Source organism: Centroberyx affinis, unplaced genomic scaffold (genome assembly GCF_046629955.1).
Source record: "Centroberyx affinis isolate AG114_WGS23_722 - 3 ecotype Tasmania unplaced genomic scaffold, CSIRO-AGI_Caff_v1 ptg001140l_1, whole genome shotgun sequence".
NCBI lineage: Eukaryota > Metazoa > Chordata > Actinopteri > Beryciformes > Berycidae > Centroberyx > Centroberyx affinis.
This window is the reverse complement of record NW_027279676.1, coordinates 557,073-569,854: the sequence shown is the minus strand read 5'-3', so window position 1 is coordinate 569,854 and position 12,782 is coordinate 557,073. Positions and strand designations below refer to the sequence as shown.

Sequence of the window (12,782 nt, the reverse complement as noted above, 5' to 3'; positions counted from 1 at the left end):
GGCGCGGGCTCTTCTTTCGGGGGTGGGGACAGAGGAAGAGGAGGCGCAGGGTCTTCCGGAGGAGGCGGCGATGTAGGCAAGGGCGGGGCGGGGTCTTCGGGCGGAGGCGGGGAGGCAGGTAGCGGAGGTGCTGGTTCTTCTGGAGGAGGGGGGGAGGAGGGGAGAGGAGGTGCGGGGTCCTTTGGTAGGGGCGGTCTGTCTGACGATTCTTCGCTGAAGCAGACCCACTTGTCACCTTCATCTTCGCCAGCGGCGGTGGCCTCTTCTGGGCCGAAGATGTTGTCCAAGTCAGCTATCGAGGGCTTCCTGGTGGAACCCTCTGCTTCTGTTGAAACTTCTGAAACAGAGACAACCAATGACCAGTCAATGACCAAGTTTATCAATAACATGGCATTTTGCGCATGACATTAAAATCCCAATGCAGATAAAAGATGTATCTTGATGCATCTACATGTACTTGGATAATTTACACCTGTCTATAAATCATCATCTTTGAATCCTATTGAGACAAAATTCAATGCCACGTGTAAATATAGTCTAGGAATACGACTGGGGATTGCTGGTTAGGTCACATGGCCTTTTAAATAACGATACAATTTAAGAGGTTAACTAGACCCATATCAGTACTCCCATTCTTAGCAGGGTTGGCTAGACAAGGCGCGGCACAACACAGTGATGGAAGTTCGAGTGAGGGAGATAAAAAGACACAGGCAGACAGGCAGATAAGACTGTCTCTGTCTACAGAGTTCGAGAAAGTTAGAGAGAGAGAGGGGCTGCTGAGATAGAGCGAAGAATTTTTGTTCCCAGTTGATGGTGTGATATAGAGGGCGTCAGGAAGAGATGAGAGGGTTTCCTACCGGTGGCGTCCGCAGAGGGGGGGGCGGTCGTCGGGGGAGACGTCGGGACGTTCTTGGGTGGAAGCGGAGGCGGTGCTGCAATGATATAATCAGTAAAAAACATGAGAAGCCCCATCAGTGTTAACAGGTCCCCCCCTGGAGGTTAGTGCCTATCCAACCCCAATGGTTTTCAAGAGCAGGTTGGGATTAAAATGAAAAAAAAGTCTCCAAATTATTCTGACAAAAGCAGTGCCGTCAACCGCTGAGGGTTTTTGACTGGATACATTTTGCATGAGATATCTGGCTATGTAGCGCTGCCAAAGCCTTCAAGCCCTTACAACCTGAGGCAGGCTGAATAAAATGCTGCAGGCTAGTATGCTAGTAACCTAAAAAAACATTAGCCTACACAGCAGCACACAAATTCTTTTAAGGTCATGACAACAAGCTTTAGAGAATTTGGGTCCATACAGAAAAAGCATTAACGCCACTTGTCAAACGTTACACCACATCAACTCGGGGAGGGGGAGGGGCAATCCAACAAACCAGCAACCATGCGACACAGTACATTCACCACCATGCCAAATGTGGGGAGGAGGCAGAGGAGGTGGTGAGGGAGTCCAAGTATTGAGCCTCTCCAATCCAATAAGCCACGACCAACATTGAATCATCCGTCTGTGAAATGACTAATGAAATGAAGGAGGTTAGCGTTGGCTGTATGGAAAGAGAGGGAGAGTGTTACTGCCACACTCGTTCACAGTCCCTCTCTCTCCCCCAGCTCAGCGTGCCGGTCCACTCGTTAGTCGGCTGATGGGGGGGATTCATGAGGTGAGTGGATGGGTCCGTGCAGTCATTCCAGGGAGAGGAGGAGGTGCAGCACAGTTAGCGGGGGAAAAGTACAACTTACTTCCGGTGGGGAAGGGTCTTGTCAAAGTGGACTCTGGTTCTGACTCAGGAGCCCCCCACACATCGGACCCAGACAGAACCACTAGGTTCAGGAGGGGACAGAACATAGAGGTGGCATCATCACTAAAACACGTCATTATCCTGCAGCGTTTTCTCATCCTATATTTATTTGTCTGAATGACTGTATAAAAAAGGGAATTTGTGCTGTGTTGATGTTAGTGATGCTGCAAAAGGCAGTTGCGTAACAGCTGAGAGGCTCTTCCCCCAGCCCGCATCAATAAATCCTACAGGACTGGAGGAGAGTGGGTGAGGGCAGAAATCTACATGTTAACAAGCACCGCTGAGCACCAAAATGGAAGTCCTGGCGCCAGTCTGAACTTTAACCTTGGCAAAGACAGATGGAGTGAATCGACAAGTGCAGAGTGAGCCTGAAGGAAGGATACTGATGTTAGCACAAGGGGAGAGACAGAGAGAGAGAGAGAGAGAGAGAGAGAGAGAGAGAGAGAGACAGAGAGAGAGAAGAGAAGGTATCTGCTATGACAGCCAAGCAGGCTTAGCTGGCAGCCTTAGAGAGACAGTAAGTGTCATAACGTGTTCAGCAGGCCTTTTTCATTACATTGCTCATACATCTTGACACAAAAAAACACTGGTATAAATTGTCAACACACATACAGACAGACAGAGACGCTCACGCAAAGACAGAAACAGAACGTTAAGGAAATACATGCAGAGGGAAGAATAATTTGTTTCCCTCTGCACACATATAGAGACCGAGTGGCTGTATATCTCAAATTAAAGAAAAGAGTTACCTTCAGTTTTCTGTTCTCCAAACGCTGTTTCCAGCGGAGGCCCAAATAAGGCTGTGGCGTCTTCAGGGACTGGTGCTTGCTGACTGCTGCGACAGAGGAGACAAAGATATGAAAAGGAGCTTTATTAAAATGCAGTTGGTTCATTTTAGGCTGTGTCATTTTAATGCAACTTTTATCAGGATGCATCGAGTGACAGGTCTGGCTGGTCGCAAAAATGCGTTCATTTCTATCAGATCTTCAAGATGGAAGTGGTCAGGCTCTCATTGTGATCAGAAAACTATGCAGACTGCAGGTAATCCAGCCACAATGTGTATACAGTAATGTGACAGAGAGTGAGAGCAGGAAATAGTAACGCAGACAAATATTAAATAAATATATCCACAGCGAACTGATCTTTAGAATCAGATTGCACTGAAATGCCACGCATAACCATAACCATAGTTTCAGTTCAGTTTCAGTACTATCTTTGTTTGTACTTTGGGGGGAAATGGAAGTATGCTAAGATTTTTTTCAAGCAGTGGTGGCAATATTCTCGCTGTGGTGGCCCAAAACTCCTGAAGTGGAAACTGAGAAATTACATTTACCCCGCATCCAAAATCTCTTGACAGTAGCCAGACAAAAGCAAAAGTTTCAGTTAAAAACAGAAAACACTGTGTATTTTTTAGCTGTCCTACTAATGGTATTTTTCAGAAAAACATAGTTATAGTTTTGGATGTTTTTATAGGCATCGTTGTAGTGGAAACACAGACATTCTATTAAATGATTAAATTTTTTTTTTTTTTATAGTTTATAGTCATCTTCATAGTCATCACTCTAGATGTGAATGGGCCTTTAGGGTGGATAAACACAGTGAGAGTTATTGTAGATTCCTTGAACGTATTAAGCATAAAGTTGCCCTCTTGACAAACTATTTTTGATAACCTCTGAGAAAAAGCGATAGTGGTGTTTCGGTAAGGAGATTATCTGTAAAACATTTAGTCTGACACGGTGCTTAAGTTGTTAGGAAACCATCAATTGTCTATTGTCTGAAAGTTTGTTGTTTTAATCAAAGGTTCCCATACACCCAGGATTCTTGAACCTTTTTGGCCTAGGACCCAAAGAAGTAATTCAGTTTGTTGACATGGGATCAGGCTCATGAATCTATCACTACTATTGTCATGTGGAGATCGACCAACAGTAAGCCCACAACCCAGTTTGGGTCCAGACTCAAAGAAGCCAAGCCATACAGCTACAATGGAAGTTTAAATTCTTAAATCACATGCATCACTGAACCAGGACTAACATGGGATGCTGGTGAAATGACCAAGAATATTGTAACAATGTGGAAAGGGGAAAGTTTTCAGGGGAAAGGGAAAATTTTAAAATCTTTGAGAAAATCTTCAGCTGACTGAATGAGGCAGGTGAATAAAGATGTTGGCCTATTGGACTGATGCCATTAGTCCCACAGCCCATCTGCACATGGCAGAATGCATCATGGTTGGATAGGCTGGCCAAAAAAAGGCAAGAGCTGATGCTGATGTGTTGCACTGTGTGACAGGTAATGAGCTCAAACCGGGACACTGACACTTGATGCACCCAGTCAATTCAAAATGTAAATCCAACTGTCATCCAGTTGCTGATGACAGTGCTTTCATCCTCAATGATTTCCATATAGGAATGTTCTGTCATAATAGCATTTCATTTTGAATTCTTAATGTTAATAAGAAAACGTACTTACTGAATTTAAGGGTGCTATGTGTAGCATTTTAACATCAATAAATCATTACCACATTAATTGTGAGATTAAAAGTGTGATTACTATAATTGCTTTATGGCACAAATAGAGCTAAAACATTCAGAGTTTCTCAAACAGCAGATACTGGAACTAGTGAAAGGCCTCTGGAAAAAAAAATCACTTCCAACATGAAACACACACCTGGGGGCTTGGGGTGCTGGGGCTGGTGTGGGGGCCACAGCGGGTACAGAGCGTCTCGGTCTAGCGATCTCTTCACCTGGAAACACAAATTAAAGCTGTTCACTTCACCTGCCGCTTGCACCACTTTGTACTAGTTCACCATCATTAAAAATAAGGTGCAGCAACAAAATATATCTTCGATACTCACTGGAGGTATTCCTTTTCATCACACCCTGTAACAAGAAAATGATATTGAAATGTAAAGACCCAAAGAGAAAAACACTCAGAATGTGAATAGCAAAGAGTGAAAGTGATAAATCACCACCACGTGTACAATGTTGTGCGAAAAGCATCAATTCTGCCTTCTACTTATTTATTACTAAAATTCACATCTGACACTGTCCCCTATAGCAGCTTTTAAGACTGTAGGATCAAGCCCAACATTCATTGGAAATGCATTGTAAAATGTCAAAAATGAATGGCCATCAAATTTTCATTTAATTGTGAAAAAGCTATGTGGTTTTAACAGAACAATGACGTAGTTTGTCCAGTAGTGAAGGTCAGGAGAGGAGCTCTAGCCTCAGGATGACTTAATCAGATGAGACCAGTGGAGCTTCCTGCTTAGCTACCAGCTACACAGCAGCGGGCATGACTTACACACACAGATACACTGACAGCATGGGAACGGTTGCTTCTCTCTTTTGAAATTTTAAAGTAGTTACTATACACTAGCTACAATGTTGGTGACCTGATTTTGTCCTTCGGAGCTAAATATTGCAGAAAAAAACCTCTGGCAGCTGCATTTCTGCTCTGAATTCACTTTTTTTCTCTGATATTCACAATGGATACGGGCATTTTAGTGACAGCTTTATGAAAAATTGTTTTTGTATGAGTGATGTTTTGCGATTCGTTGAACATTTTGACGACAATATTGGGTTAACTGGAGATCTACATCCTTACACGACCTACAAAAGTAGTCCAAGTAAAGACAGGTCAACATTACTGAAGTTTCAAAAAGTGTACTCCGTAACAAATGTGTTTCCCTGGTGGTGTTCATGTGTCCTGACAGCTGGGATGCTGCAAAAACTAACCCTGGCCTTTTTATTGCTGTTGTTACTGCATCCACGTATAACACAGCATACTATAACTTTTATCTGATCGCTAGCTAGCAATAGCTAAAGTTGCATAGTTGCTAAAAATGCTGTTTTTAGCAACTATGCTAAACAATATGACCTAGTGACTGATATGACGTCATGCAAATACAATGGATGGTTATAGAGTTGTGAGGCATCAGATGGTAAAGGGACTATTTAGTTTTGTTTTACAAAAAAATCTATTTTTCTGTCATTAGGGCCACAGTCTGAACTGAGTACTGTTCCAGTAATATCTCCCAAGGCACTGCTCATGCTCAATAACAACAACATAGTGGCAGGATAGAAAATGGCAGACTGGCAACTAGGTAAATTGCTGCTGTCTGAAATAAGCTAAGTGTGGTGTAAGCAGGATGTAGGGGTCACAGGAAAAACACTAGACAGCCTTCAGATGCTCTTGAAGCATCAAGCTAACCCAGGTAATACACTCTGTGTTACAGTGAGATAGAGTGAAAGAGAAAGGTAAAAGAGAAAAGGATTTTGTTGTTAGTGAGGCAACAACACATATTATCAGCTCTCTTAAACACACTGTGTGAGTGTATGTACAAGTTCACCATCAAAGACATGACAGGCCAAGGAAGGCAGAAGCCAGAGAAGGACAGAGAGGAGGGAGGGGAAGAGAGAGAGAGGAGACACGAAGGGGAGTGGCTGAAGGAAGACATCAAAGGGGCCCAGCTGTTAAAAGTGTAAATTTACTGCCACCACAGAAACCACGCTGAAGCCAATCAAGATTCAAAAACAAGAACACAAGCATACTAGTAATCTTGCTTGTTGATCTATATAGAGTCAAAAAAACATGTTTCATTCCACATAGAAATCTTGGATATTCATTTCCGAGTCTGGAGACCCCAGAAAATTAGATAACGGTGTATAAACTAAATTTTGACCTTCACTTGAGCCACTGAACCCACCTACTGTATCTTCCCTCTACTACACCTGCCTCCACAGAGGTGAAAAGCAAAAAAGGGACAAAGAGCATGTGACATATTTTACCCCCCGACCCCAGGGAGACGGAGGAAAAGGACACTTACCGGGCTACGTCTCTGTGACCAGCAAAAAGGAAGAGAGAAGAGACACCTGGTCAGAGAGTGACAAATCAGTAAAGTAGACATTCATATGCATCTGGAGACTGACAGCAGGAGGAAGAACAAGGAGCGGCTAGTCTCACTGCTGGTATGTATCGCTAACACTGTCTGGTAGTGATAATACAGTCCTCCTCCTGTGGTTTAAAGAGAGCTTTCATGTGTTCATCTATGATAAATAACTAATACAGCCTACGCATTTTAAGTAGCCTAATATTATGGCATTAGTTCTGAGTATAAATGCTTATAGGTGGATAAATCCTGTATGATTAAGCGGGGAGCAGAGAAGAGCCGGGGATTATTATTCACACGTATATTTGTGTGTGTGTGTGTGTGTCCACATATCCGTAAATATGTGGGTGTATTTCTGTGCGTGTTGAGAAACAAAGCATGGCTATTCAAAGCCCCCAGACAATTGAGGATATTGGCCCAATTCTCTGATGTCATCTGTGAACCTGCTGTGACTGGACATCATTCAAAATATCCTGTGGTGCTGCTTCGCTCTCGTCCCTCTCCTCAAACTCCTCCTATCGTCTCCTCTTCCTCCCCTCATCCTCATCTCCCACCATTGACCATCCATCCCCTCATTTCATCTTTTTTTTTTTGTTCACAATTTCTACCATTTATGCCTTTTGAGTTTCCTTTCATTTGCCCCTCCCTTCCGCCCCTCGGTCCCTCCATTTCTGCTGGAATTCTCTCCATCTGCCTACGTCACACCCACCTTGCATCATCCCTCTCTCCCTCCATCCCTCCTTCCTGCATTTGTTCCAGTTGTGCAGTGAGCCATGAGTGATTAAAGTGATGTAACAGGAGGGCGGGGCATGCTAGTGAAAGGATTAATTCCATTGGATGCACTGGCGCAGCAACGCGTGTGCAGCAGCGTATGTCATCGGCAATCACTGTCTGCCTGCTGCATGTAATCAGGAAGAACACAAGGAAGTGGCCAGACTCAGACTGTGACATTTTGACCTGTGTCAGGGACTAACTCTGATGGTACAGTGCTCATTTGAACAGGGTTTCAATATACACAGTGTGGAAAGAAATATAGGGCACCTAATTTGCCACCCCAGCAAAATTTTCAATATGCTCCAAGAAAGACTCTGATGATCTAAGATCTGTCCTAGATCTTTAAATTTAATGGGGTGGTTTGATTGGTTAAATCTTCATTTCCCCTCTAAGAGTGCAATCTTTGCTTCATCCTGCAATGGCTCTCGGACATCATTAAACCTTCTTCCCTGATTCCATAATGAACTACTGCGATCTCAGGAGGCATAACAGTAACTTACTCTACCCATGCTAATGACCTGGATTCTTTTGTTATTGTTATTACCATTGCTGGACTACAGGTCTGTGCCAGACACTCAAATAATGAGTTGATTAGATAATGATGAGATAACCTCTGTGCCCTACAGAAACCTTGTAACTCCTTTCTTACTGTAACCGACAGCTGATGTATTCTCCCATGTTTAAAATACAGTATGTTTCATGCCTGGCACAAAGACAAATTAGTGTGATGTAAAATGCCAAAGATCCAGGAAAATAAACGGGAAAATCAACCAGTTTTCTTAATTTCTCATAAATGACTTTTTAGCTGAGATTTAAGTTTGTGGTGAGCACAATCAGCATGAATGGTCCCATCTACAGGTGTACTAAGGGAAAACTACCTCATGTTTCTACTGACACCCATTCATTTGTGACATTTCATCTTTTTTTCTTTATTTTTTATGCCAGGGTCATGAAACCTTTTCTGACTCTGAGGGACGTTGTCTGGACAGTGACTCACTGAATCTGGGGTCCAGAGCAGCCTGTAAAGTGACTGACTCACTTGGGGCGATTCCCCATGGAGACCTGGCTTCTGTGTGGCTGGCTTTATCAGCAAAGTAATATGCATATTTTCAAAATGAAGTCTTTCTGGGTAAAATGTTGGAGGACATTAAGGAGTGGGAGCTGATATAATGTCTCTTGTAGATCTCTCCTGTTTTTTTCAAGATTTCATTTTAACTCCATCTCTGACCTTTCCCTGGTTTCCTCTATTGCTAGTAGCCCTATTATTTAAGCTGAGGAACAGGAAGCTAAAGGGTCCAGAACCAATTAAAATCAGATTTAAGAGGGCTTAGTCAGCGGAAACAACTTAAAACACAGCACTCCTGTACTCCAAGTACCAAGGCGCACAGATCTACACACATGTGCCACTAAAATGCTGAACAGTCTCACACATGCACATACCCACACATAATAACACAAAGAAACAGACTCACACCAAAAGGGTAGGAGGACACACTAATGGGTATTACAAAAAAGCAATGATATCAACACAACACACCACAAATTTTGAACCAATAATAAGGCGAACAGTAAATGTAGACCAGAAAATTCTGTTTGATATCCAGTTTTATGATAAAAAGCATGTATAACCAAGCAGTAAGTTCACAGATAGAGAAAGGGTGAAAGAGTAAGATTCAAGCAACAGAAAAAAAAGACAAACATAAGAGCATGCAAACAAAAGTCTTACCGGACTCCTCTACAGAGGTTAGCATCATTAGAGGTAGCAAAAGAAAGAGAGACGAGAGAAAGAGATAAAAAGGCAGAGATGGGTGGAAGAGGAAGAAAAGTAGAGGGCATATTATTATTACCATGGGCAATTCAAAGCAAAGCGTGTGTGTACAATGCATATAGTTATCCAAGTTAATTCTAATAATCAACACAGACAGATAAAACAGTCGATTCATCCCTCCACCAATCCATTCATAGAGTTATACTGAGCGTGTTTACATGCACACTGTATTCTGGACAACACCAAGACTTTATGTGAAATAAGCTGTTAACATGCATCTTCATATCCCACTCACTAGACATGCTCACATGAATAATACATGAAGAATATGCCAAATATTACCATGGAAACTGAGATTATGCAGACTGCTAAAAGTAAAAGTAAATGTTGTGTATCCATGTACCTCAGCATCCAAGATAATACCTGCATATTTTTTGTATGTTATTCAGGTTCCTCATAATTGGGATAAGAGCTTGTCAAGATTTTGCAAATGGGATGTTGTGTTTACATGCAGAAATTCAAAAACAGAACTCTCATAATAATCAGATAATGGCGTGTAGAGCCACTCAGTGATTAGTGATGGGAACCTCAATGATACTCGACTGGCTGTGGGCTCCTCTCAAGTGTAAGTCTTGTTTTGAGGATGGAATTTTTTTAGCAGATTAGTTCAAGGTAAAGGGAAAACTAGTAAAAAGTGGAAAGAAGCAGTGTTTGCATGTGGAGGCCTGTTAACATTTGGCCTCTGTCCCTCTTTTCAGCAGACCATTTTACAGTCAGTCCATAGCCAAGGTTACCTAGTGTTGCCAGGGCCCAGGGACGACCACGTGACTCATGTAATTTATGTGTGAGGGAAAAGCTGGAGTTCCTGAATTCTGTCCAAGCAAACTTGGGTGCTTGATAGCTGAATGCAGATGCTAATTGGAACTGGTAGAGGTGAGCTACAGAGAAAGGCACTGCTTGGCAAAAAAACTCCATGATGAATCCACAATAAAAGATGCCAATTTGCTTCTTCATTAAGTTACCAAACAAGCCGTAACAGGCTGTCCAGAGTGCTAAAACACACTGTAGATTATACTGTAGGCTGGCACCCTGGCTAAAAGAGCTGGGCCTCATGCAGTGTATGGGTCTAAGAGTCAGAGTGGTGATCTTGGTTAATGTGCAGGTCATTTCACCGCACTATGTGAATTTCACTATGACGTTAGAGAAACAATTATCTCGGATCACCTCTCCTGTTGTAAGATAAAAAAAAATCATACAAGCCCTGGTCACCACTATAACACCACAACAGCCAATAATATAACCCCAAAAAAATCAAAGCTACTTTATCTAGGACATTCATTTTTGAAAATAAAAATCTGCTATCTGAATCCTATTCTGTCATACTTGTGCTGGCTTTGTGAACAACAAGCCTCTAGATGGCAATCAATCAATGTCTCCCTATCGACATCATCAACTCTGTCCATAAGAACTACACACACACACACACACACACACACACACACACACATCCCAACACACACAATCATTTGTCACATCAAAAGCACTGAACACCTGATCAGGTTAGCAAGTTTAGCAGGTGACCATACCGAGGCTGGATGAATTATTAAGTCCTGAGGCTCATATGACCACAGACAGTCTCACTGTACAGCAGGCTAACACATAGGTTCACTGTGCCCACTTTCCTACCTGAATTATTCAAGGCTGACACCCAAGCTAACTGTCCCCACTGCAGAATGGTACACATTATGGGTAACAGTTGGAAAGGCAGGGGAGGCCAAAGCCTATTCTGAAGTAGCTTGTGGCTGACATACCAAAAATCTACTAATCTGCTGCTAATTAGAGGCTTTCTAAAGGGGATGTGTGTTTTAATCCGTCTTCTTCTCATCTTCAACTTATCAGCTGAACCGCGTCACTTCAAACAAGAGCATCACACCCTGCTATTTGGCAGCGATGCGTTGTCAGATGGTTTCGGTTGCGGTGGGACATCTGCCTTGTGTTAAAGTACACCGAACTAAACGGGAGAGCACTGAGGTCAGAGTGGAAGTCCCTGCCAGCATTGCCCGAGTATCACAGGCATCACAAATTAAGTAGATGGCATTCAAACCATGGCGCAATCAGCTGACCTACTCTCACTAAATGGATATGGATTCTTATTTCAGTCTAGGATCCAAACTGGAGACATTTAATCTTGCTGTGGCAAGCTGGCTCATTAAATCAAACTAGTTGTGTCGTCATGTGGAGACCCACCAAAAAGCAAGTCGCCGACCCATTTCCCCACCAATCGTTAAAGAAATCACTGGGATAGAGGATATGGATTGTGGATAGAGATGGGATGGGCTCTGTAAACACTCCATAGCAGGCGCAACGGGGGCACAGCATGCGCAAATGCTTCAAGACAAGCTGCTTTGGGAAAAACAATCTTCAGAGAGTATAGGGAGCAATATTAGCCACATTCATTTATGCAAGATGACATGTAAACATTACAGTACATACTGCACACACACACCACACACACACACACCACACACGTCATAACTGCACAAACGGCAGCGTCAGAGCTACTCACCAGAGGAGACGGGGAGAGAGCTATGTTGCCTATGGAGGCTTTCAGTTCGTCTACCGAGGGAACTGCCGCCGTGCAATCTGACGGCAACGGCTTGATCTTGATTTTGAACCTTTTCCGGTGGTCCTCGTCCTCTTCCGACTCGTCAGAGGAGAAGAAGTGGGACTTTGTTTTGGCGCCAGGAGGTAACCGGGTGTTAAGGACAGCAAAGGTTCCACATTTCACTATTTATTTGACATTTTGGGTATACAAGCTAGAAATGGTTTGAGGTTAAATGTAAGTGAGGCTTTAAAGAAATGAGCAGTTTTTTAGTTAAGTCATTCTCTATAACACAATGAAGTAGGAGGCCAGTGTTTAGAATTATCACTTTTATCATACAGTAATATAGAGTTAAGTTTGGGGACTGCCACCACTACAGATAAAAAGAAAAGAAAACAGGGAATAATGTATGAGTCTGTGTCTGTCTAAATCAGTCCACATTTTCAGCCTGCGGTCAGTCTATCAGGAGGTAATTGCAGTGGGATGAACATCATTTCACCCTTATAACAAACAGTAAGTGGAGAGACAATAGAGCATCACTTCCGCTCAATACTAGCTGATGGTCTGAGGTAACAGGGTATTGATTAGAGGGATATTTTCACACTTTAGACTAGAGAGGCTATGGAGCTTTTCTCAACCACCTCTCTAAGAGCTGCTGTGCACGTCTGGTGAGTCGACTGTGTGACTCACATGCTTTTATGAGAGTATTATACATTGTGCCTTGTTACCTTTATTTAGATCTGTGTTAATTGTATGTGGTTACACTTTGTTTAGCAGTTAAAGCACTATACATTTATCACTGCATGTCAAGTAATCTTGTTTTGATTTCATTGGTATTAATTTTTGTATTGATGTATAGATTTGTGCATTGATTGTGTTGAAAGGGACTTTATTATAGATGTGATTATAGATATGTTTTGACGGTGATGGCAGCCATAGCAGGATTTGAGG

General features: G+C 42.7%; 1 protein-coding gene across 1 annotated transcript in view; it reads right to left on the bottom strand.

Annotated features, from left to right (window-relative positions):
- sgip1a (SH3GL interacting endocytic adaptor 1a) overlaps positions 1-12,782 on the bottom strand; it is a 73,794-nt gene that overhangs the window by 19,275 nt on the left and 41,737 nt on the right. The window contains exons 7-15 of the mRNA XM_071524054.1: positions 11,796-11,979; positions 9,188-9,196; positions 6,625-6,636; positions 4,651-4,675; positions 4,502-4,539; positions 2,743-2,750; positions 2,549-2,634; positions 1,741-1,821; positions 858-932 (exon numbers count right to left, since the gene is read on the bottom strand). Coding sequence (XP_071380155.1) covers positions 858-932; positions 1,741-1,821; positions 2,549-2,634; positions 2,743-2,750; positions 4,502-4,539; positions 4,651-4,675; positions 6,625-6,636; positions 9,188-9,196; positions 11,796-11,979 — 518 coding nt within the window. The remainder of the gene's footprint in view (positions 1-857; positions 933-1,740; positions 1,822-2,548; positions 2,635-2,742; positions 2,751-4,501; positions 4,540-4,650; positions 4,676-6,624; positions 6,637-9,187; positions 9,197-11,795; positions 11,980-12,782) is intronic.